The sequence below is a fragment of the Perca fluviatilis genome, chromosome 1 (genome assembly GCF_010015445.1).
Source record: "Perca fluviatilis chromosome 1, GENO_Pfluv_1.0, whole genome shotgun sequence".
Lineage (NCBI taxonomy): Eukaryota > Metazoa > Chordata > Actinopteri > Perciformes > Percidae > Perca > Perca fluviatilis.
The window spans coordinates 8,074,172-8,099,750 of record NC_053112.1 but is presented as its reverse complement, the minus strand read 5'-3'; the positions used below and the strand labels follow the sequence as shown (position 1 = coordinate 8,099,750).

At 41.4% G+C, this 25,579-nt stretch overlaps 1 protein-coding gene and 1 pseudogene across 1 annotated transcript; both read left to right on the top strand.

Annotated features, from left to right (window-relative positions):
- The first annotated feature begins 234 nt into the window (after positions 1-234).
- LOC120558925 lies at positions 235-2,365 on the top strand (annotated as a pseudogene).
- Positions 2,366-4,487: 2,122 nt separating this feature from the next.
- cdc6 (cell division cycle 6 homolog (S. cerevisiae)) lies at positions 4,488-20,529 on the top strand. The gene is made up of 12 exons (XM_039817181.1): positions 4,488-4,657; positions 5,916-6,258; positions 7,354-7,578; positions 8,339-8,538; positions 10,564-10,712; positions 12,082-12,188; positions 13,244-13,383; positions 15,090-15,190; positions 16,035-16,102; positions 16,238-16,419; positions 18,264-18,404; positions 20,180-20,529. The coding sequence occupies exons 2-12, from the start codon at positions 5,928-5,930 to the stop codon at positions 20,270-20,272; spliced, it is 1,737 nt and encodes a 578-aa protein (XP_039673115.1). The 5' UTR covers positions 4,488-4,657; positions 5,916-5,927; the 3' UTR covers positions 20,273-20,529.
- Positions 20,530-25,579: the final 5,050 nt, after the last annotated feature.

Genomic DNA, 25,579 nt, shown 5'->3' with positions numbered 1-25,579 from the left:
GTGACCCTAAATAATGTCTCTGTCTATATAATGTCCTGTTGTGGGTCAGTTTATGACTTTACTGTTTTATACAGATTGGTGAATGACGATAACTGCAGACTAACAAAATCTGATCTTTTAGATCACTTCTTAAAACCTATTTTTATAGACTATATGTGGACTATAGGTTTCATGTGATGTGTCTTTTTATTGCTCTTTATTTTAACTCATTTTATTCAACTAGACATATCAAACTGTCCCAGTTGATCCATTAAATATATTGTTGAGGTGGAGCAGCACATTCTTCATTTTAGGAATAGTTGGAGAACTGAATGTAAACCATCAACTCTGGTCCTTCAGAGGTGTTAAAGCTGTGTGAATGTTATGTCTGTTTCTCCAGGAGAGCATCGTCTCACCTGTCCTCAGACCATAGCGGCAGCAGAAGGAGATGATGTCATTATACGGTGTGGTCTGGACCCCCCCGTCGACTTGTCTGACTACACGCTGGATGTGGCGAGACTCGACCTCGGTGACGATGATGGTGATGTCCACTGCTATTGAAGAGGAAAGGACCAACAGGATGACCAGATGGATCGATACAGAGACAGAACAACTCTCAACCATGAAGACCTGATCAGAGGCATCGTGACTCTGAAGATCTCCTCAGTAACTCTGTCTGATAGTGGTCCATACAAAGTCTACGTCCCAGACCTGACAGCCCCTTCTGTTATTAACATCAGTGTTGGTAAGCATGCTGAGTTTATTAATAATAATATAGTTTATTAGGTTCATTCAGATACTAAAAAGGTTTCTCAGAATGGGGGATATATAATTTAAGAACATTTTTATCTTTTGTTTTTCCTTTTTTTGAAACAGTTTCCAAAGACCAAGCAAACAGGACAAAGAGAAATGATTCCAGCACATCTGGACCTCCAGTGGAAGAAGAGAGCGAGTCAGAGCATCGGGGTAAAAGTCTTCTAATAGTCCTCCAGAGACCTGAAGGGTCCTGACTCAGGCTGGTTAGTGTGTGAGTTCTGGTTAGGGTTAGGGTTAGGTGTGTATCTTCTTAAAGCTGCCCTTCTTCTAAACTCAACATCTTCTCTGATATTCTTCCAGATGGTGAGAACAGGAAGACTGCCCGTGCTGTTATCCTTCCCTCTCTTCTCCTCCTCGGGACTCTCCTGGTTCTGGTTCTCTCTCTGATCAGTAAGTTAACATAAATCCTGCCTCACAGCTCTTTATCATCAACATTTAAAGTCCTGATGGGTGATTTGATCAGGAAAGATTACAAGTGACACTGCATATTATGTTTAATGTGTGATGCTTTGTGGCCTCCAACATCTAGTGTTGTCTCTCCATGTCCGTGTTCTTAACTGTAAACTGATGTGATCCTTTCTTTTTCTCAGAGGGCTGCATCAAGAGGAGAAGAGGAAGGAAGGAGGAAAATCCAGAGACAGACGTGAACAGATATGAAGACCTGGAGAGAGCGGCAGGAAATGGTGTCTGAGAGCTTTAGTGAAGGTCGGCCATCAAACAATATGCACAATCATTTTACAAATGTTACACAAATATTGATTTAAACATATTTTTTTAGTTGTCATTTTAGTTACCAGACGGAGATGACTCCTTTTAGTACCCGGGGTATTCCTGCATGTATACACCTTAACCCGGGTTAGGTTGGGACTCTTAAATTAATATCAGGGACATAAAGAAAGCTGCTTTCTATCATTTAAAACTATCCAAAGTGACTTGAATCTCCAACTGGTATATATATGTCTTCATGTGAACCTGGTTCAGACTGCTGTGAAGATCTCTCTGCTGGACAACAAACTATGTGAAGGCTTCAACTCTTTTATTACACTGTATTTTTTATTTTTTATGTCTCTTTAATATCTGGGGCTGAATCAGACCGTTACAGAACTGCTGGATGATGACGTAGGATTTTATTTGCTGCACTTTCTTTTGGCTTTTGTTGATGTTGCACTTTGTTAAAACATATTGTATTTATCTAATTCATACTTGGATGTGCGAAGCCAAACTTAATGTTCAAATGTAGAACTTATTCCAACCTAAATCTTATTTCTAAATGCCTTCATGCTCAAGCTGCTTCTCCCTTAACCGAATGCATTTGTTACCAGACACCCATTATCTTTATGGATGTATTTGTGATATTTTTGTATGTACTTGTAGTGTAGATAAGGGGTAGATGCTCAGTCTAGGTGCTGGTTATAGGGTTATCACTAGGTTCACGCAGGTGTCGGCCAGAACACCACTTAAGGCCAAATATCCCGAGCATAAATAAATGAAGAGCTGAGAGATGTTCTTTTTCCGTTTATTTCTTCCTCGTTCTTTTATGTATGTTTGAGTGTGAGTGTGCATTCTATAAAAGAGAGGAACAAAGTACAAATGAATAAAAGAAACATATGTATACACTCATTCCTTCTTACGCACTAATATACATTACCGAACATAAAATAAACAATAGTCAGCATATGGCTATATATCTCTTAAACTCCAATAATGCAAGCAGAGAAAAAGGGATTCAAACACTTATTATATGGGACTCTCATAGATTTTCTACCATCCGTTAAGTTACTGCTAACGTAGACAGCACTTCCTGTTCTTTATGATACGCTTAAAGTATAATAACATAACTAAATGGCTTGATGCTTTTATTGTGAAAATCCCAGACAGGATGTTATGTTCCGTTCGAGCTAGCAAATCCCCGATAGAGGAGCCTCGATAGCGGTACATGTAACAATATTTAACACCACTTATTCCTTATTTTACTCAACTACAAAGTACTTAACAATCCTAACAACAAGTAGTGAAGGTATGAACATGTTTAAACACAATGGTATATATTTGACCCGACGCACTGAGTCAGGTGAGCCGAAGGCGATAAACTAGCTTGTATGAACGTGGCTATAATTAGCACAGTGGTCGCGTGTTAGACTCCCATCCACATCAATAGCAGAAATAACAGCTGGTTTAACAAGAAACACAGTAGCACGAATGATGCAGCAGATATACTTACTCTTCTCATTTACGCACACTCTTAAGAAAGATGCTGCTCATGTTAAGAAATCTTAAAAAAGACGTGATCGTTCTGATTTCTGAGGAGGAAGGAGAGGCCTGGGGTCGAATTGAAAGTTAAGCAAAAGGTTTAATGAAACAACACGATGAAAACGACAGTCAAAACACAATAAAACATGAAACACTGCCAGCAGCAGACTGCAGACATGCTTCCCCCTGTCGGGTCACAGATTGAAGCCCCGTGACATGACAATACAATACACTGCAAACACGACTGGTCTGCAGTCCTGAATTCATCTCTGTTTTCCGAGTTATATTCCTTTAGGATTGTGGGTGTTTCCTTGACTGAAAAGTCTCTCAGATTAAGGACCCACCTCTGATTAGATTAACTCCAGGTCACAGACAAAGGTCATTTATCATGGTAGTGCTGATTATATTCAAGTTTACAGAGATACACATTTTCTTTGTTCTAATCAGTCTGGCCTAGCAGAGAGTGGATCCCCAAAAAGAGACAACAGTTAGGCCTACCTTACCTTTTCTGTGGGGACAGTGAGTATTCTACAGCATCTACTTTCATGCTAAATAACCGACATGACCTAATTAATTCTTTTAGAAACTTGAGTAGGTGTGTGCCAGACCAATGCTGATTAGGTGTGGTGTGATGAAATCGGTATTGATTCAGTGTTCATTTAACTAAAAGTATATTTTTTATCAGACATCACCAATGGTTTAACTTTTTACAACATATAGCTCACAACCACAGTCCAACTGAACCAACTAACGATCTTACTGCTTATTAACTGTGTGACGTCACCTATAATATACCAACCAGCACACGCTTTTGGCCACAAGCACTGAATAAACAAGAGTAAACGTGAAACATAGAACACAATATGGTAAACTGTACTAAATAATTGCAACACTAACATAACTTTGGGGCCTTTTCTACAGTACTTTACCTCTTTTAACTATTCTATTTGTATATCCTTCTTCTTAAAGCTAAATAAAGTGTTTAAAAAGCCTCTCGGATCAGCTGGTAAATCATCACTAAGCTGAAAACAGGGCTGTTGTTCTGACACACCATGACAGGTTTAAAACCTTTTACAGATCCGTGGTTCTCACAGGACAAACATAGATGACCTTATTACATAATTTTAATGAAAAGTAATGTTTTTAATGCAGGACTTTTACTTGTACTGGAGTATTTTCACAGTGTGGTTACCACACTGTGGTATTAGTACTTTAACTGCAGTAAAGGATCTGAGTACTTATAGTGAGTTATATTTGTAAAAACAGTTACAGAATGATGTCACAACAACAGCACTGAAGTTCCCGGGAAAATTACATTCCGCCAAAACCGGCTTCTATTGAAACTCCCGCCACATGACCAGCCGGCTTCTGTCGTAACATCCGCCGGCAACGCTGTGAGCCAATGAGCATCGAAGACGCTGTTGCTGGTAGGTTTGGGCGACCAATCAGAGCGCAGCAGCGGGAAACGCAGCTGATCCGAAAGGAGGTGAGCGATATTTGGCGCAAGTTTGAGACCAGTGTGCGGCAGAAGAGGGAAAGAGAGGGAAGCAGAGGGCTCCAAGAGAAGATAAAACACTCCACTCTTTACTGACTTCTGACAACTTTTAAAAAGGTAACTTTATCACTCTCTTTCATTTAAGCGGTAGGAACTGAAATACGTTTGTTAATCGTAACCGGAAGAGAGCACTTCTTCAGAGTTGGATTGTTTGCTAGTTCGTCGTCTAAAATTAAACGCGTAGCTGCGTTTTAACGTTTTGTATTTCCCTTTAGAAGGACCCTAATGTTAACACGACGTGTTTTAGGTTAAACTACAGTCATATTAATACCGAAATGTGGATATATTTCTGTAAACGCCACCGTTTGGAGCTCTGCTGTATATTGGCGCCATTATTAAACTGTATTGTTTGTTCTGCGCGCGATTTACCATAAATATAACCGTTGGGATAAAGTATTATAAACTTTAACATCAGTACGTTTATATTATCTAAGAGATTGTATAATTGTGTTCCGCTAATGTGATGTTTAACATGAAGTTAAATCGACTTGTAGGAAACTTCAGATTCAGCTGCATTCAATTCATCGAAACTTTATTGTAAATCTTTACATTTACACGTGACGTACTTTAACATTTGGTCGAGTGAGATATTTAAGACGTGGAGACAAAAATCGATTTATATGATAGTGTTTGATTTATTTAAGGTTTATTTTAAAGATAACTACTAAACTTTTTATTTTTCATCAATTATTATTGAAAAGTAATGTATCTACTTTCCTTTTATGCTACGTTATACTTGTATGTCAGAGGTAAATATTGGGTGTACGTGCAGTTTAGTGTCTCAAATTCCCTACGGAAGATGGGTTAGGCGTTCAGTTATAATCCCGCAGATGGTAGCTTTGGGACACTCAGTTTTTGGAAAATAATTTGGGACATACTGCACGTATACCTACATATTGTACCTTCCACTCTTTATATATATTAGCTATATACTAGTTACTTTTCACATATAGGACTTTTTGTTACTAAGAGTATTTTTACGCTGACATTTTGCATCTTTAACTTAAGTTAAATAAGACCAAGGCCATAAACCTTGAAACTTCAGTTGTAGGATGATGTGTAATCTTTGCTGGTACAAAATTCAAATATTTGACAATTTAAGAAAATCAAAAGGAAAACGTTACTGTATTTGTTGTTGTACTCGTATGGAAACGCCAGTAAAAAAACAAACAAATAAAATGCAAAAACTCTTTATTTTAAAAGTCAGGAGCTATCTGCTGAAATACTGTGTGTGTATATATATGTGTATATATGTATGTATGTATGTATATATATATTCCCTTTTACATACTAATTGATGATCTTTACGTTTCAGATTGAACCCAACATGCCGAGCACACGCTCTCATAGTGGCGTCCAGCCCACGCTGGCGTTCCCTCGCCGTAAATCCTGCCGAGTGTCGGCTCGCTCCAAGGCGCCGGCGCCGCGGCTGGAGGAAAAGCCTCTGTCTCCGACCGAGCCCGGACCCCAGCCTCTCGACCCGGCCCTGACCCGGATCGGACCGCTGTCTCCGAGGCGTCTCGCCGAGCAGCCCGCCCTGCTCTCCCCGAGAAGAGCGCTCGCCCGCCCGTCTCCCCTCTCGCCCAGACGCCCCTCAGCCCAGCCGGCGTCCCCCGGCCTCCAGACGCGACTTCCCCTCAGCCCCCGCAAACGCACCGGTGAGACAAGACGCCGCAGGACACGGAGACGAGACGAGCATCATGTTCAACTTAGAAAACTTTACTGTCCCCGAGAGGCAATTTGTTGTACAGTACCGGCATAATGACGCATAATCCACAACACAAACATTAACCAGACCTCTAATGTACAGCACTAGTTATCTAACACACAGCAGTAGGGCTCAAATCTGGGCCTGAACAGATTTTTTATTTTTTCTTCAATGCGGCCGCAGTGTGAACAACCGAGGCTGATTTGATGCGACTTCCGTCTACATTGACATTTGTCACAATTATGCTCCGGCAAGAGTTAGTCCTAGACACAGACGGTAACATTAAAAACTGGATTAGGTCTACAACATGGAGAACAGTGATGGAGCAAGTCAGTGGAGGGAGAGGGAGGTGTTAGACCTAGTTATTGTCTGGGGGGGGAGATACTTCAATCAAAACTAGAAGGCTCATACCGTTACCGCTCCGTTTTTGAAATAAATATAGTTGACGAAATGTAAGAACGGGCAGGACACAGACACAGGAGAACGTGGCTGACTTCCTCCATAACCTCCATAACTTTAGTGCATCAGCGTGCTGCGTCTGATGTCGTCGTTGTTGTTCTTTTGTGCATGCGGGTCAGTTCGAAACCGCACAACAGTTCACACTGGAATCTGATATAGGCCACATTTTAAAAGGTCATGTGAACAGCCACACAAAAGAAATCAGATCTGAGCAAAAAACCTGAGTTAAGTGTTAAGACTTGCAGTGTGAACATAGCCGAAATGAGCCGGTTTAGTTTAGCGATTTCGTGGCTGTTTCATGTTAAACAAAAAGGATCTTACTCATGAACTAAAAGCAGCCAGGGTGCCTAAGACACAGGAAAATGGGCCACAGGTTATAAAAATAATGTATTAGTTCCTTTTTGAATGTTCGTTTCATTTATTTACAACTTTTATAACTTAAAGGAGTAGTTCCACACATTTGGTTATGGTTATTCCCTCTCCTGCTGACCTCTGGTTGGAGTTGTGGCGTCTTCAGACCTAACGGAGCGAGTTCCTCCGCGTTACGTTAACGGTAAACTCACCCGTCTGTGTGGTTTCTCTCCAGGTGACGACAACGACTGTAACCTGCTGGGCTCTCCGCCCAAACAGAGCAAGCCGGCCGCCGCGGCGCCGTCTCCCAGGAAGCTCGGCTTCGACGAGAACTCGCCGCTCTCGGTCCGGCGACGGCTGGTCCCGCCCTCGTCGCCCAGGCAACCGCTCTCTCCCTCCGCCGCGCCGTCCCCGAGACGCCAGGCACGCCAAAACTCAGAGGGGAAGTCGCCCGCTGACAGTAAGTTTGTTTGAAAAGTTTTTTTTTTTTATCAGCAAAAATTAGGGCTGCAAAATATATTTTTATTAGTTTTTTTTATGGTCATCGCAATATCAGCTGGCGCTGATTGCAAAAGGTCGCGACATATCGCGATAGACACTAAGAGTTTTTTTTTGTAGTTGAAAGAAAATATCAGAAAACTGTGCTTTAAAGTGTATGTCATTATTTTTTTAGTAGTGCTTGTATTTTTCCAAGGTTTTGTCACCTTTTCTCATCTAAATGTTGTCCAGGTCCACGGCTGTTGTTTAGAAAATCTATCGCTGACATCGCTGTATTCTTCCTCCTTTTTATATACACTTTTTTTTTTCTACCAAAAAATTATTCGTGCTGGTTAAGGGGGTACATGGCTTAAAAAAAGTGTTCAAAGGGGGAACATTATTGAAAACGGCTTGAGAACCAGTGCTCTAAAGCTAACTCTGTCTCACTCACACATAACCCTGTACTGTAAATCTGCCGCTGTGTTGACTATGGGTCAAATTGACCAGTTTTTTAAATTTTTGTTTTATATCAGAAAATATTGGACGTAGAAATAAGCGCTGAAAATGTGTAGAAGAAAAATTTAAAAACAAACTGTGAAAATAGGCGTCAAAAGTGTTTTTTTTTTTTCCCCAAGGTTGATGGGAAGACAACACAAGGGTTAAAGCCAGGCTGAGTTCTTAATGAATCCTCTCGTCTGCAGCGTCGTTCGCCCTCTCACCTCCTGTCCACGTTTCTCCTCCAGAGTCGAGGTTTCTGAGCGTGAAGCGGGCGCTGCACACGGCCGTCCCCGAGCGGCTGCTGTCCCGGGACACGGAGCGGGCCGCCATCCGCTCCTTCCTGGAGGAGAAGGCCCTGCAGCGGCTGCCCGGCAGCCTGTACATCTCCGGGGCTCCGGGCACCGGCAAGACGGCCTGCCTCAACTGTGTGCTGCAGGACATGAAGGTACTTTAATAGTCGGAGTAATAGCAGAAATGTCTGAATAATAGCAGAAATATGTCTGAATAATACCAGAAATGTGTCTGAATAATACCAGAAATATGTCTGAATAATACCAGAAATATGTCTGAATAATACCAGAAATATGTCTGAATAATACCAGAAATATGTCTGAATAATACCAGAAATGTGTCTGAATAATACCAGAAATATGTCTGAATAATACCAGAAATATGTCTGAATAATACCAGAAATATGTCTGAATAATACCAGAAATGTGTCTGAATAATACCAGAAATGTGTCTGAATAATACCAGAAATATGTCTGAATAATACCAGAAATGTGTCTGAATAATACCAGAAATATGTCTGAATAATACCAGAAATATGTCTGAATAATACCAGAAATATGTCTGAATAATACCAGAAATATGTCTGAATAATACCAGAAATATCTGAATAATACCAGAAATATGTCTGAATAATACCAGAAATGTGTCTGAATAATACCAGAAATGTGTCTGAATAATACCAGAAATATGTCTGAATAATACCAGAAATATGTCTGAATAATACCAGAAATATGTCTGAATAATACCAGAAATATGTCTGAATAATACCAGAAATATGTCTGAATAATACCAGAAATATGTCTGAATAATACCAGAAATGTGTCTGAATAATACCAGAAATATGTCTGAATAATACCAGAAATGTGTCTGAATAATACCAGAAATGTGTCTGAATAATACCAGAAATATGTCTGAATAATACCAGAAATATGTCTGAATAATACCAGAAATATGTCTGAATAATACCAGAAATGTGTCTGAATAATACCAGAAATGTGTCTGAATAATACCAGAAATGTGTCTGAATAATACCAGAAATGTGTCTGAATAATACCAGAAATATGTCTGAATAATACCAGAAATATGTCTGAATAATACCAGAAATATGTCTGAATAATACCAGAAATATGTCTGAATAATACCAGAAATATGTCTGAATAATACCAGAAATATGTCTGAATAATACCAGAAATGTGTCTGAATAATACCAGAAATGTGTCTGAATAATACCAGAAATGTGTCTGAATAATACCAGAAATATGTCTGAATAATACCAGAAATGTGTCTGAATAATACCAGAAATGTCTGAATAATACCAGAAATGTGTCTGAATAATAGCATAACCCTCCTTACCCGTTTTCTAAAAGTTTCTCAGAATTTGGGGTTTCTTTCAACCAACTTTTCAAAAAATAACCTGGGTAGTTCCCTTACAACGCTCTTCCTTTCATTGAATTTAAGGGTTAAATGTGATAGCATTTGAAGAAAAAAAATGATAAAAGAAGGTTTCAAAAAGTGACAAATGTCGGAAAGAGCTTCAAAATGGCGCAGAAAAAAACATCGGGGGGAAAAAGTGACAAATACTTTTATAAATTTTGACCCTGAAAAACAAAGTTGCTTATTGGTCGACTGGAAGACAACACGAGGGGTAACGTGGACTCCCCTCAAGAGAAGAAACGGGACGTTTGAAGACGTCACCGAGCGCTTAATTAGAAAAAAAATAAACTTTTTGTCAACGTTTTGGTCTTTTTCGGCACTTTTTTTTTTCAGCGTTTTCTCTCTCTCTCGCTTTTATCCAAGTTTCTTGGGTCACTTTTTCCAAAATTGTCTATTTATTTTTATTTATTTATTCTTTCTCCAAATGCTTTAAAATTGAATACAACACAAAAATTCAATGCAAGTAGTGAACTGATAATTTACTTTACCAGTTGTACGGAACCATCCAGTTTTTATTTATTTTTTTTTTTTTACAATTTGGATGAAATAAACACAAATTTGTGATTTAGAAACTTTTTGAAAATGGGTTAAATCAGACCCGAGGACACCGGGAGGGTTAACAAAATGTAACGTTGGTTACAGTTTTCCTCGCTTGTTTCTCAGACGTTTCCAGAACGTTAGGCCCTGTAAAGAAGCCGGTCTGGTCCGGTTATTTGTTCCTAACGGTTGTTTCTGGTCCCTCCAGGCGGCGCTGGCGCCGGTCCAGACCGTGGTGGTGAACTGCATGAGTCTGCGGAGCTCCCACGCCATCTTCCCGCTGCTGGCCGACAAACTGCGAGCGCCCGGCGGACAGAGCGGGCTGCAGAGGTTCCTCACGGCCCCGGGGCCCGCTGTGTGAGTAACTAGTAACTAGCTGTCTAACTAGTAACTAGCTGTGTGAGTAACTAGCTGTGTGGGTAACTAGTAACTAGCTGTCTAACTAGTAACTAGCTGTGTGAGTAACTAGTAACTAGCTGTGTGAGTAACTAGTAACTAGCTGTGTGGGTAACTAGTAACTAGCTGTCTAACTAGTAACTAGCTGTCTAACTAGTAACTAGCTGTGTGAGTAACTAGCTGTGTGAGTAACTAGTAACTAGCTGTCTAACTAGTAACTAGCTGTGTGAGTAACTAGCTGTGTGAGTAACTAGCTGTGTGAGTAACTAGTAACTAGCTGTGTGAGTAACTAGCTGTGTGAGTAACTAGTAACTAGCTGTGTGAGTAACTAGTAACTAGCTGTGTGAGTAACTAGCTGTGTGAGTAACTAGCTGTGTGGGTAACTAGTAACTAGCTGTGTGAGTAACTAGCTGTGTGGGTAACTAGTAACTAGCTGTGTGGGTAACTAGTAACTAGCTGTGTGAGTAACTAGTAACTAGCTGTGTGAGTAACTAGTAACTAGCTGTGTGAGTAACTAGCTGTGTGAGTAACTAGTAACTAGCTGTGTGAGTAACTAGTAACTAGCTGTGTGAGTAGATAGCTGTGTGAGTAACTAGTAACTAGCTGTGTGAGTAACTAGTAACTAGCTGTGTGAGTAGATAGCTGTGTGAGTAACTAGTAACTAGCTGTGTGAGTAACTAGTAACTAGCTGTGTGAGTAACTAGCTGTGTGAGTAACTAGTAACTAGCTGTGTGAGTAACTAGCTGTGTGAGTAACTAGCTGTGTTAGTAACTAGCTGTGTGAGTAGATAGCTGTGTGAGTAACTAGCTGTGTGAGTAACTAGTAACTAGCTGTGTGAGTAGATAGCTGTGTGAGTAACTAGTAACTAGCTGTGTGAGTAACTAGCTGTGTAACTAGCTGTGTGAGTAACTAGTAACTAGCTGTGTGAGTAACCAGTAGAGTAGGGTCGCTGGTTCAAGTCCCTGTACGGAGTGTGGACTGGTAGCTGGAGAGATGCCACTTCACCTCCTGGCAGTGCCAAGGTGCTCTTGAGCAAGGCACCGTACCCCATAAAGTGTGTGTGTGTGTGTGTGTGTGTGCGCGCGCGCTCTAACGGTGTGAAATAACTACGCAGCTTTAAGTTGATTTTTGTCAACAGTAGTGTTGAAATAAAGACCTCAATCATCTGTAAATATGATTATCAGTTAAGAGAGAGAAAGCTAAGAGACTTCAGACGTGCTAGATCCATTCTGCTTGTGTTAGTTTTTATCACTTTGAGCTGAACACTTGATGTCTTTATGAGGTTTTATATATGGAGCATTACTGAAGTGAGCCTCTGCTTGGTCCTCAGGCTGCTGGTTCTGGACGAGATGGACCAGCTGGACAGTAAAGCTCAGGACGTCCTGTACACCATCTTCGAGTGGCCGTACCTGCCAGAGTCTCGCCTCTGCCTCGTCGGTAAGAGCTGCACCAACGACAACAAGCGCCACGATCACAAGTATCGCGCGCTGCACACGGAAAGACACGCATACCCTGTTGTGTTCCTAGGGTCAAGTCTGACCCCTTTCTCAAAGTTTTCTACATCAGGAATGTGTGTTTCTTTCAAAAGAATTGCCCAAAAATAACACAGATGGTTTCGAAGCAGGGTCGACTGGGATGATGTTAGAGAGTTGAACACAGAAGCAGGCTGAAGAGGTTGTTTCTGGCGTGTTTGGGTCAACATTTAAAGCCGTTTTTTAAACTTGTAAACACTCGTGTACCTGCGAGATAAGATGGACGTCTGACCTCCTGAATCTCTTCTTTCTGTATCGTTGTTAATCACTTGTTTTGCACACATCTTCATGTTTAAAGTCAGAAAAATTTGTCTTTTTATGAATGTGGATTTCTGCACTGCACACAGTTTCGGATGACACACGAGAAGACCTTTTTTTTTTTTTTTTTTTAAATGTGATTTTATTTATCAAGAGTTAAACACGGAAGCAGATTTACACATCAGATTCTAAAAAAACTGGTGAAAGACATTTAGCGTTTCTTCAAAGACATAACTCAGGTTGTAGCTCAGGAGTAGAAATGTTCAAATTGACAGATGGTGCATCATAGAGACTTTAATTGTGCTGGATAGATAAACTGGATGGACTGTAGCTTAAGGATGGCACATGAATGCATTATTTAATTAAGGAAATTACGGAAAGGTAACCCAATCATATCAGTTTATTTCTTTAATCCATGATATAGTGAAGTCGGGGCAGGACTATATAAGCATTATGCTTCCGTCTGATCTTCCTTAAACTCCTCCTTTTTATGTTCTTTGGTCCAATCGGATTGTTTGTTTTAATCTTTGGGTTTTATCTTTTAGTTTCTTCTTGTCCAACATGCTGTTGATTGTTGGAAAGCTAGATAGATAGATAGATAGATAGATAGATAGATAGAAACCGATGAAAGGAACGTTCAATGTGTTTTACATAAAGTCAGTAAAGATCAGGAGTGACCTCGTTTGGTTGTTGTTGTTTCAGGGATCGCCAACGCTCTGGATCTGACGGACCGCATCCTGCCGCGGCTGCAGGCGCGCCCCCACTGCCGCCCGCTGCTGCTCCACTTCCCCCCGTACAGCCGCCAGGAGCTCAGCGCCATCGTGCAGGACCGACTCTCCCAGGTAGACCCAGACCGAGATATAGGAAACGCCCGCACGTCTTGGGTTAAATAATGTATAATTTAGTAATCCCGCAAGGGAAATTACAATGTTTTCACTCTATTATTAAACATACTACACACAGGCCTGAATTACACACTCCTGCTCAGGACCTAGATCAGTCCCTCCAGAGAAACCTGATTATGCGATCGCATAATTTGTTCAAATTCGCCCCACTTTCGCCGCATAAATTGCAGATTTCTGCGCAAAATATGCGGGGCTTGCATGATTTCATAACCCCCGCATTTTCTACTTTTTTTTTTTTTTTTTTTCAAGTGTTTTTATTGTTTTAGAGAAGATAGAATGCACAAAATTCAATGCAATAATACAGTGTCGATTATAACAAGACCTCTTTCTATTAACCCCATCCACAACAAAACCCTTATGCCGAGGAGAAGAGGATAAGGAAAAACGAATAAAAACAAGAGAAGGAAAATAGAAACATCAAAATAATAACAACAACAACAACAAGTAAATATAAAAAAAACACTATCACTCATGGTAACAAATAGTGTGATCATTATGCTTTACAATTCTTAGCCGTTACTAAGAGGGAAGTGCAGTAAGTCCTTCAAAGTAAGCCAGTAAAGGGCCCCAATTTTGGTTGATCCTTTAAGAAAGTACTTGATTTTTTTTCTATTTTTAAAAACATCATAACATCAGAAAGCCAAGTGGCAGCTTTTGGCGGTATAGACGATTTCCAGTCCATCAGTATTCTCCGCCGCGCTAATAAGGTTGCAAAAGAATCCCTGCATTTTCGTTGCAAAAAAGTCCCGTAATATATCTTAGCAGAAAGTTGAAAAAATGTTGCATTTACTTCACACAAGAGCAGCCGTTTCCCCCTGTTGTCATGGGAACGTTATGAAGTGACATCATCAAAAAGCTGCGTGTTGGAGGGGAATCACTTTTTTTCTCTCTCTTTTTCATCAAACTGCAGTTTTTGCAAGTTTCTGCAATTTTTGCAATTTCATCGCATAAAATTGCATAAATATCCCAGATATTCCATCGCATTTTTTTAAGAAAATCTGCCGCATAATCAAGGATTTTTGGCCTCAACAATCACAAAAAAACTCCACATTTTTCTGGAAGGACTGATATTCTGCCTTTAACAAATACTGCGCCCTCCCCTGTGATTTGGTTATTGCATAATAGTCCATATTGGGATTTTGATAAAATTGCGATTTTAATTGTGCAGCCCTAGCTGCAACGAACTATTACTTTCATAGTCTATTTATCTGTTGATTCTTTCCCGACTAGTTGTCTGGATCGGTTAGTTTCTACCCTCCAAACGTCTGGATCGGTTAGTTTCTACCCTCCAGACGTCTGGATCGGTTAGTTTCTACCCTCCAGACGTCTGGATCGGTTAGTTTCTACCCTCCAGACGTCTGGATCGGTTAGTTTCTACCCTCCAGACGTCTGGATCGGTTAGTTTCTACCCTCCAGACGTCTGGATCGGTTAGTTTCTACCCTCCAGACGTTTGGATCGGTTAGTTTCTACCCTCCAGACGTCTGGATCGGTTAGTTTCTACCCTCCAGACGTCTGGATCGGTTAGTTTCTACCCTCCAGACGTTTGGATCGGTTAGTTTCTACCCTCCAGGCGTCTGGATCGGTTAGTTTCTACCCTCCCAAACGTTAGCGTGACTCTGTGTCCTTCCTCCCTCCCCCCCAGGCGTCGGCCGAGGGCCTCCTGGACGCCTCGGCGGTGCAGTTCTGTGCCAGGAAAGTGTCGGCGGTGTCGGGAGACGCCAGGAAGGCCCTGGACATCTGCAGGTAACCTATCGCTCAACCTCCTTCTCCGTTTGGTTTTTAGAGCGCGAGACGCAGATGTCGTGGAACAAAAAGCTCAAATTAAATTCTATAAATCTGTCAGCTTTGCTTTTTATCAGATGAACTGAGAACCTGAGTTAAAGTGTTTGTGATTCATCCTGATTTCTGTGGAGCATCCTAACCCTCCTGTTGTCTTCCCGTTCCCATGGTTTTTTTCATCGCTTTGGTCACTTTTTTTCAAAGGTTTTTATGACTTTTCCTCAACATTTTTGTGACTTTTTCTATGTTTTGGGCACTTTTTTTGACTTTTTTGTAGGTCTTCTTTCAGTGTTTGACAATTTTTGCATTGTTTTTGTTTTTCCTAATGTTTTTTGTTTGTATTTATTTAATTTTTTTTAATCTTCAGCGCTTATTTCGGCGTCCCATATTTTTTGTTCTAAAAAACCTTTTGAAAACGGGTCAGATTTGCCCCGAGGGCGACATGAGGGTTAATAAAACATTAACAAAGTAATTAACCAGTGAATCTCAACGACACATACATGACTCTAAAAACGTTTATTAAAACTAATTATTTTATTCTATTTTAGGGTAATCTTAGTTTATTTATTAGCTTATTTTAAAGTGTCTGTCTTGCAGTGATTTTATTTACCGACTGGATGTGGGGAAACACAATTTAGTTTTTATTTGGAGCATAAAAACAACAAAATAATCCGGAATTAAATTAGAAAACGTAGATCTTCACCACTATTTTGGGTGTAGTGTGTTTTCTGCTGTTAAAGAGACTCTGGAGCTTCTCGATGACGTCGTCTCTGCTGCATCAGGCTGATTTTATGTGTTTGTGTTGCAGGAGAGCCGTCGAGGTCGTGGAGTCCGACGACAGGAAGAAGGCGTCGGACCCAAACGCCGAATCTAAAGGTGAGCGCCGCTGTGGCTCGCCCTCCGCTCGCCGCTTTAAAAAACAAACCAAACATCTGTTCTGAAACACGCTGTGACTGTTGAAACTGTGGCCGCTAACCGGAGCGCTTGTTTGTCCTTTTTGTCCTGGTGCAGCGTCGCGGGTCGGCCTCCCCCAGGTGGCGCGGGTCCTGTCGGAGGTCTACGGCGACCGCATGGCGTCCCAGTGCGGCGCCGGCTCGGACGGAGAGAGCTTCCCCCTGCAGCAGAAGCTGCTGGTCTGCTGCCTGCTGCTGCTCACACGCAACGGGAAGAGCAGAGAGATCGTCCTCGGAAAGGTGGGTCACCGAACGGGCCTCGTGGTGATGAAGAGGGGTGGGGAAAAATCGATACAGCATAGTATCGTGGTATTTTTCGTGGCAATACTGTATCGATACACAGACGCCAAGTATCGATCTTTTATATATGTGTTGGTCAGTCTGTCTGCTTGACAATCCCATTTTGCAGCAATAAAATGGAAGGGAGATGAACAGACAGGAAATGTATCTTTTTAGATAAAACAGATGTTGACAAAATTGTCCTTTGGGGACATCATTTGAAATTGGAAAAAATTTGAAGTTGGGGAAAAAAGGTAATAATTGCAATATATCGCAGAATATTGCAATATCGTTAAAATCGCAATAATATCGTATCGTGATGATATCGTATCGTGAGGCCTCTGGTGATTCCCACCCCTAGTGATGAAGAGGGAATCAGAATCAGCTTTACAGGACACGGTGTCAACAGACTTAAGGAACTTGACTCCAGTTAAGAGGGTTTCCCTCGCTGCAACACAACCAAATCTATGTATTCACCTCTATTCACACACACAATGAGGCACACTTTCAGCTGTGATTGAATTGTATTTCTTGAGTTCCTATATCGGCCAACTGTGATCTTGACATATAGGCTAAGCACTCTGTAGCAAATAACAATAAACCCACTATTAATATTAATTACATTATCTTAATGCAGTGTCACTATTTCAGGATGGAAATAATGCACCTCAAATACAAACGTTCTCCGACACGCACCCTAACAATGCAGCCCTGTTTCTGGGCAGAAATGTTGCCGTGGGGGGGGCCACAGTCAAATCAACAGAGGGAACACTGGGTTAATCTTTGCTCTTAAAGTACAACACTCACTTAATATATAAAGAATAAAAACAGAAATGACTGTAAGAAATATCAAAAAATACTGTTAAGTATACAGTATAACAATAGAATTTACAAGAAATATACAATAACCATTGAGTGGGAAGGAATGGTGCAATATCAGTGTCTGAGATTTAGGATTTAAATATAGCTATAGTGCAAGGCAGTTCAGTGCGATAAGATTAAAATCTACATGAGGTGGATGAGCAGAACAGGGGGGATTTTACTGTTGTTCATTTCAGAGTGACTGCTGGGGGAAAAAGAGAAGCTGTCTTTGGGATGCTTTTAATGAACTGAAGTCGGGGGCTTTCCTGACTCAGAAAGAGCCTTTTTTTTTTTTGCAAGACAAGGAGCACGTGGGTCTGCGTCCAGTGAAGGCAGCGAGGCTGCGTTACCTTATTTGACAGATGCCGCCACTGTTGCACCAAATGCTTCCTCGTGGGAAATTCTCGAGTGTGGTCTAGACCTACTCTCTCTGTAAAGGGTCCTGAGATCACTCCTGTTAGGATTTGACACTATAAATAAAATGGAATTGACAGAAATCTATGCGTGTGCCGGTCATTTCTGACAATTTAATAAAAATAACAGTGATAACATGCTTGAGTCAATAAAACCTCATTAACAAGACTTCTTAAAAAATATTATTTAAATACTACTGGTAAAATGATCTCTACTGCTCATAACATTCAGGGAAGGGAGGATAACGTGCTCTGGTTTATTGGCATTTCTTTAAACCAATCACAATCATCTTGGGCGACACTAAGCACCGGACGGAGTCACAGTGCCTCTGCAAAATAGCCTCTGGAAGGAACTTGTTTTGGTGGAACGTGTACAAGTTTTAATTTTGGCCCAGAACAACAAAGTTCGGTTGATGGGGACGACGACACTAGGGTTAAATGTCCAGCAGGCGGCGCTGAAGCTCGGTCTGAATTTTTTTTTTTTTTAATGTGCGTGCCGTGTTTAACCAGCTTTGTGTGTCTGTGTTGCAGCTCCACGAGGTGTACAGCCGCCTGTGCGCCCAGCGACAGGTGTCTGCCGTCGGTCAGGGCGAGTGCCTGTCTCTCTGCGGTCTGCTGGAGAGCCGAGGGATCTTCTCTCTGAAGAAGGCCAAGGAGGCTCGCCTCACCAAGGTACAAACACAGGATCAGGATCCCTCTGTGTGTGTACCGTTAGGTCCACTAACTGGTGGTTTGGGATTGTATTGTTTGATGTAATTAGTAATATTAAAAACATCAGAAAACTGTAAAAATTTTATAAAATGTCTGGTTAATAGTGGAAAACAAAAGTCAAAACCAATATTAACTACAATGTAGAGTTAAGAAATGGCAAAAATTTGACATTTTTGCTTAAACTATAGTTCCTGTTGGTTGATTTAATGGACTAATCGTTGTAAATCATTAAAGATCTGACTTAGATTATTATTCTAAGTGTCTGACAACATTATGGAAAGGATCCCTACAGAGATAGACCTTTAAAACCTGTTTGAGACGTTTCTGTTTAACCAGAAACTGCTGAGGTCACTAGCGCTAAACCCACCAGACTCCAGCTTTAAAAAAAACAAAAAAAAAACAGTACTTTTAGTGTGTATAGAGCCAGCATATTTTCACATGTAAATCAGTAAACTGTGTGTTTATTTCCACCAAAACTAGGAGTTGTGATGGTTGGAAAAGTGGAAAGACGACCTAAAAACGGCTTTTCATAGTTTTTATTTAGTTTCTGTCGACTTTGAATGAAATGTATTTTACGATGCTAAAATTACTGGTCTGGTGGGTTTAGCGAATGCAATTTTTTGTGGAGGTTTTTATGTTTTAATTTAACAGGTCGATCTCCTTAGAAATCCTTTCCATAATGTTGTCAGACATTTAGAATAATAATCTGAGTCTGTCAGCAGCAAAATGAGCACTTTTGTGAAGGTAAATACAAGCTGGACAATCGCCCTATTAACTCACATTGTAGCTTGTTTCTCTGCTGCCGACTGCAGCGATCTCCCTTAGTACTGGACCAATGTCAGAGATTGTTGTTCCCATCGGTCACAAAGACACAGGAAAGTAGGATCCAGGTTGAAAAGTCACCATTTTAATTAAACCGATAACCAATATGCATTTACAGTGAAAAATGAAAATCTTTTGGAATGTTAGAAACTCCAACACCAAACTTTGTTTAAATGCTTTAAGTAATAATGTCATAAAAGAGAAACTTTGAACATAATACCCAGTAAGAGAGTCAGATGGTGTTTTGGGGGGGGGCGGCATGAAGTCAGACTCAGTGGTGAGAGAAACCGGAGCAGAGGGACAGACGCAGAGCTGCAGCCGAGCCAAAATACAACACTTTTTAATTCATTCACTTTAAATCGGTTATCGGGGTGCTTACTACTTACTTCTACTACTTACTTCACACAGGAGCTGCCATTTTCCCCTGTTGCCATGGGAACATTATGAAGTGATGTAATTACGCGACGTGAACATCATTGAAAAGCAGGGTGTTTGGGGGGGGGGGGAAATCACTTTTTCCCCCTCTTTTTCATCAAACAGAAATTTCTGCAAGTTCCTGCAATGTCATCGCATAAAATTGCATAAATATCATATAGCATATTCCATCGCATTTTTTTTTAGGAAACGTACCGCATAATCGAGGATTTTTTTCCCCGCAACAATCACAAAACCTCAGCATTTTTCTGGAAGGACTGTCCTATAAAAGTGAAGGTCTAAAATGCCCCAAAAATATCTTTTTAAAAAACTTATCGGGCAAATAAAACGCTGCTACAGATAATCTGCAAACTGCCAAAAAAACCACCCGATAATCAGCCTATCCCTGAACCTTTCCATGTACACGGGGAGCGTTTGGGGTCTCCTGTAAAAGTAGGAATTTGAAGCTTTAATCTGAAACGTTGTTGTTGTTGTTTCAGGTGTTTCTGAAGATCGAGGAGAAAGATGTCGAGAACGCTCTGAAGGACCGAACGCTGCTGGGGAGCATCCTCGCTGCAGGACTCCCCTCCTGATCTCACCTTTTTTTGTTTTTTATGGACTAAGACATTTTTTCAACAGTTGAATTTTTTTTAATTCTCGTTTTTGCTGAGAACTTGTACAGTGTGTTTTTTTTTGTTTTCTCTCTCCTACTGATGTCGATGCTCAGTTCTCGAGTTGTTGAAGAATGTCGTTGAGTCACTGATGAATTTACAGCGTTTTGTTTCAGTTTGGATTTGAAACGTTTCCACGTTTTATGCTGTAAATAAACATGTACAGACATTTAAAATCAGATTTCTGTGATATTTCTGCCACAGCTCAGAGAAACAACCAAACTAAACAAATGCCAGCTTGTAGTTTGTATTTTTCTAAACCAAGGGTGGATTTTCTCATTTTAATGCAGACTTTTACTACTCCACTCATCACTATTGTCATGACTTAGAATTCCTCATGGGGGGGGGTGGAGACAGAAACTACACACTATAGCTTTAAGGAAATGTATTTATATTTAATCACAATTCAGATAGCCTAGAAATCTACACTCACCCTAGTGGCAGTAAATGTATTTTGTAGCCAGGGGGGGGGTCTAGCAAGTCTGTTGGCTTGCAAGCTGGAAAAAACAAAATCTGGTCCGGCCAATCACATCGTGAATAGTCGGTGGGCGGGGCTTATGGCTGCTGCTGGGAACAGCGGTCTTCTGGAAGACTTGGCGTTCAGCTTTTCTTCGAGAAAAGAACGGCACAGAAATCCTTCTTAAAAAAAAAAAAAAAAAAGGAAGATGTATTCGGAGTTTAAAGTTGAATCTATCAACTAGCGTTGCTCTGATTGGTTGTAGCGCTATCCTATTGCGTGCAGAGGGAATTTGAAAGACAACCGTTTATCCCGCCCTTCGGATTGAGCCCTGACCAATGGGGAGTTCCCAGACCTCAACATCTGGATGCGGGTCTGGCTGGTCAGGCTATACCATTCAGACACAAATGCATATCGAAGCTCGGCATAAGCAAAAACATGCAAAGCAAATAAAACGGAACGTACGACCGGACATAAAAACATAATTTTTAAAAAGGCGTAAGAGGAGCTACTCGAGTCCCGAGTGTGTTATCAAATCGGGAACATTTTAGCTAAATATTACTCGTCTTGAACACATTAGGCCACCGTAGCTAAGCTGTTCTTTTAAAACCAGTCAAACCACTTACTGTCCACCCGCACAGCCTCTCTGATTGGATTAAAGGGTTACCGGCAGCGCTGTGTACATGGGTCTGGTGATGCCAGACTCTCACCTGTGGAGAGAGAGGTCTGGTGATGCCAGACTCTCACCTGTGGAGAGAGAGGTCTGGTGATGCCAGACTATCACCTGTGGAGAGAGAGAGAGGTCTGGTGATGCCAGACTCTCACCTGTGGAGAGAGAGGTCTGGTGATGCCAGACTATCACCTGTGGAGAGAGAGGTCTGGTGATGCCAGACTATCACCAGTGGAGAGAGAGGTCTGGTGATGCCAGACTATCACCTGTGGAGGAGAGAGAGGTCTGGTGATGCCAGACTATCACCTGTGGAGAGAGAGAGAGGTCTGGTGATGCCAGATTATCACCAGTGGAGAGAGAGGTCTGGTGATGCCAGACTATCACCAGTGGAGAGAGAGGTCTGGTGATGCCAGACTCTCACCGAGAGAGAGAGAGGTCTGGTATGCCAGACTCTCACCAGTGGAGAGAGGTCTGGTGATGCCAGGCTACCACTGTGGAGAGAAGTGCGAGCGTGCTGAGCTATGCCGTGGAGAGAGAGAGGTCTGGTGATGCCAGACTATCACCAGTGGAGAGAGTGGTGGTGTGCCAGACTATCACCTGTGTGGAGAGAGAGGTCTGGTGATGCCAGACTATCACCTGTGGAGAGAGAGAGAGGTCTGGTGATGCCAGACTATCACCTGTGGAGAGAGAGAGAGGTCTGGTGATGCCAGACTCTCACCTGTGGAGAGAGAGGTCTGGTGATGCCAGACTATCACCTGTGGAGAGAGAGGTCTGGTGATGCCAGACTATCACCTGTGGAGAGAGAGGTCTGGTGATGCCAGACTCTCACCTGTGGAGAGAGAGGTCTGGTGATGCCAGACTATCACCTGTGGAGAGAGAGGTCTGGTGATGCCAGACTATCACCTGTGTGGAGAGAGAGAGAGGTCTGGTGATGCCAGACTCTCACCTGTGGAGAGAGAGGTCTGGTGATGCCAGACTATCACCTGTGGAGAGAGAGAGAGGTCTGGTGATGCCAGACTCTCACCTGTGGAGAGAGAGGTCTGGTGATGCCAGACTCTCACCAGTGGAGAGAGAGGTCTGGTGATGCCAGACTATCACCTGTGTGGAGAGAGAGGTCTGGTGATGCCAGACTATCACCCGTGTGGAGAGAGAGGTCTGGTGATGCCAGACTATCACCTGTGGAGAGAGAGAGGTCTGGTGATGCCAGATTATCACCCTTGGAGAGAGGTCTGGCAGGACAGCTGTAGGACAACTCAGGCTTTTATCCACCAGCCTCAAGAATGAGAATGTAACTTTTTTGGGGGGGGGCATTTGTAGGCACCTTTTTGGAAATTGATCTTAATGCCTTAATTAAAAAAATGAGGAAAAATCCCACCTTTAAGAACACCAATTTTCTTGGTGAATGAATAATGTATCGTAAATAAATAAATGTTCTTCCTTAAAATACAGGGGGCATAAGTCAGTCCACCCCTATGTTAAATTCCCATAGAGGCAGGCAGAGGTTTATTATTAAAGGCCAGTTATTTCATGGATCCAGGATACTATGCAGCCTGTAAAAATTCACTGTTACGCCCCCATCATCACATACCCTTCACCATACCCCCACATCACATACCCTTCACCATACCCCCACATCATCACATACCCTTCACCATACCCCACATCATCACATACCCTTCACCATACCCCCACATCATCACATACCCTTCACCATACCCCCACATCATCACATACCCTTCACCATACCCCCCACATCATCACATACCCTCACCATACCCCCCACATCATCACATACCCTTCACCATACCCCCATCATCACATACCCTTCACCATACCCCCACATCATCACATACCCTTCACCATACCCCCATCATCACATACCCTTCACCATACCCCCACATCATCACATACCCTTCACCAACCCCCACATCATCACATACCCTTCACCATACCCCCACATCATCACATACCCTTCACCATACCCCCACATCATCAAACATACCTTCACATACCATCATTACATACCAATATACCTTCACATCACATAACCCTTTTCCACCCATACCTCATCATCAACACACTTCACCATCACCACATACCCCTTTCATTCCTCATTGCATAATCTATATTACCTCCTCCTTCAATACACATAATCTTTTCATCATATACATTTCATCCACATACTTCACACATATTCATACCCCCACATCATCACATACCCCTTCACCATACCTAGAGACTGGCAGGTTTTATTTCAGTTAGCCTAATAGCTGGTTTGATTTGCATTGAGAGATGATCTTATGGAAAGTACCCCATGCCTATCTCTAGGTATGGTGAAGGGTATGTGATGATGTGGGGGTATGGTGAAGGGTATGTGATGATGGGGGTGGGAAGGGTATGTGATGATGTGGGGGTATGGTGAAGGGTATGTGATGATGGGGGGTATGGTGAAGAGTATGTGATGATGTGGGGGTATGGTGAAGGGTATGTGATGATGTGGGGGTATGGTGAAGGGTATGTGATGATGTGGGGGTATGGTGAAGGGTATGTGATGATGGGGGGGTATGGTGAAGGGTATGTGATGATGTGACTGATAGACTGAGACAGACAGAGTATAGACCTACATACAGTGACACATTAATAGATAGATAGATAGATAGATAGATAGATAGATAGATAGATAGGACAGGACAGTTTATGGGAACGTTTTAATGATCGTATCTGTAAAACCCAGATTATACATAATGCTACAGCTGAAGCCACAGTGGAAGTGAAAAAATACCACAACTATGCGTTTTTGCCCAGAACTCATGATCCCCTAACTTACTGGAAAGAGAGAGCAGTAATCTTTCCTCATTTGTATGTCCTTGCTAAAAAATATCTTTGCATGCCAGCAACAAGTGTCCCTTGTGAGAGGATCTTTTCAAAGGCTGGAGAAATTATCTGTAAAAAACGAAGTAGGCTAAGTCCTTCCACAGCAGAGAAATAAATATTTTTGAATGAAAATCTATAAAAAAGTGAGACATTGTGGCTTTATCTTTTATTAATATTCATTTTTATGACCAAAATAGCATTATGCACAGTGAGGAGTCTGCAAGCCTTACAAGCTTCACATATTAGAAAAATAATACAAAACAATAATACATTTTTTATTTTTTTAATGGCTCGTTATCAAGGTTGTTTCAGATCAACACCTGCCAGTGACCACTAGGTGTCATCGTTGAGACGGGTGTCGGATTGTTTCGAAGCCTCGACACAATATGACACATTTGCTTCAACTGTTTCATTGTTTCACGAAGCCTCGATCTGCCCACCACTAGTGAAGGGTATGTGATGATGGGGGGGGGGTATGGTGAAGGGTATGTGATGATGTGGGGGGGGCTATTTTAATTCCAAAGGCCAAGGGAACTTTATCAGGATGCATAGTATCCTGGATCCATGAAATAACTGGCCTTTAAAAACACAGACACAGTGGTTTTGCTATTTCTACCTTGGTGAAATATCGGAGTACTTCTTCTTCCACTGAAAGCTCAAACGTCAGCGTTATAATTTGGAAAAACAAAAGTTAAAAATTACGCAATAGCCAGACGAGTCTTCTGAACTCTGACGAATAAACTGAATTTGATGAATTGACTTTGTCCGTATTCAAAATAATAATCAGACACACAAACATGCAACTATTCAAATAAGATTTTATTCAAATTTGATTCATTCACAGCAAAGAGGATGAATATATATATATATATATATATATATATAAATATATATTTAAAATACAAACAGTGACTAAAAATGTAAACGTGGTTGAAGATAAAATATTCAAACTTATGATGATAACACACTAACTTAAAGCTTTATTAAATACAACAAGCACACAAACAGTCACTTTCTCCAACAGTGCATTTCACAAACTCCTCACACATAATATACACTATATATTATATTTTAGTGCCCATTTATTTTTAGCTTTAATGAGATTTTTTGCTCAACAACAGTTCAGATATGTTACTGTGATTGTCTGAAACATTCGGACTCTCAAAAATCAAATCATAAAACCACAAAGTTATCTGCAAATACTGAACCATTTTAATCTGTTTAACGT

What these genes read in the sequence shown, in the direction of transcription:
- cdc6 (XM_039817181.1), top strand. Translation starts at nt 5,928, where the DNA reads ATGCCGAGCACACGCTCTCATAGTGGCGTCCAGCCCACGCTGGCGTTC. An exon ending in ACGGCCCCGGGGCCCGCTGT is followed by an intron (nt 10,713 to 12,081) that starts GTGAGTAACTAG and finishes CTTGGTCCTCAG; the next exon opens with GCTGCTGGTTCTGGACGAGA. An exon ending in CCCAAACGCCGAATCTAAAG is followed by an intron (nt 16,103 to 16,237) that starts GTGAGCGCCGCT and finishes GTCCTGGTGCAG; the next exon opens with CGTCGCGGGTCGGCCTCCCC.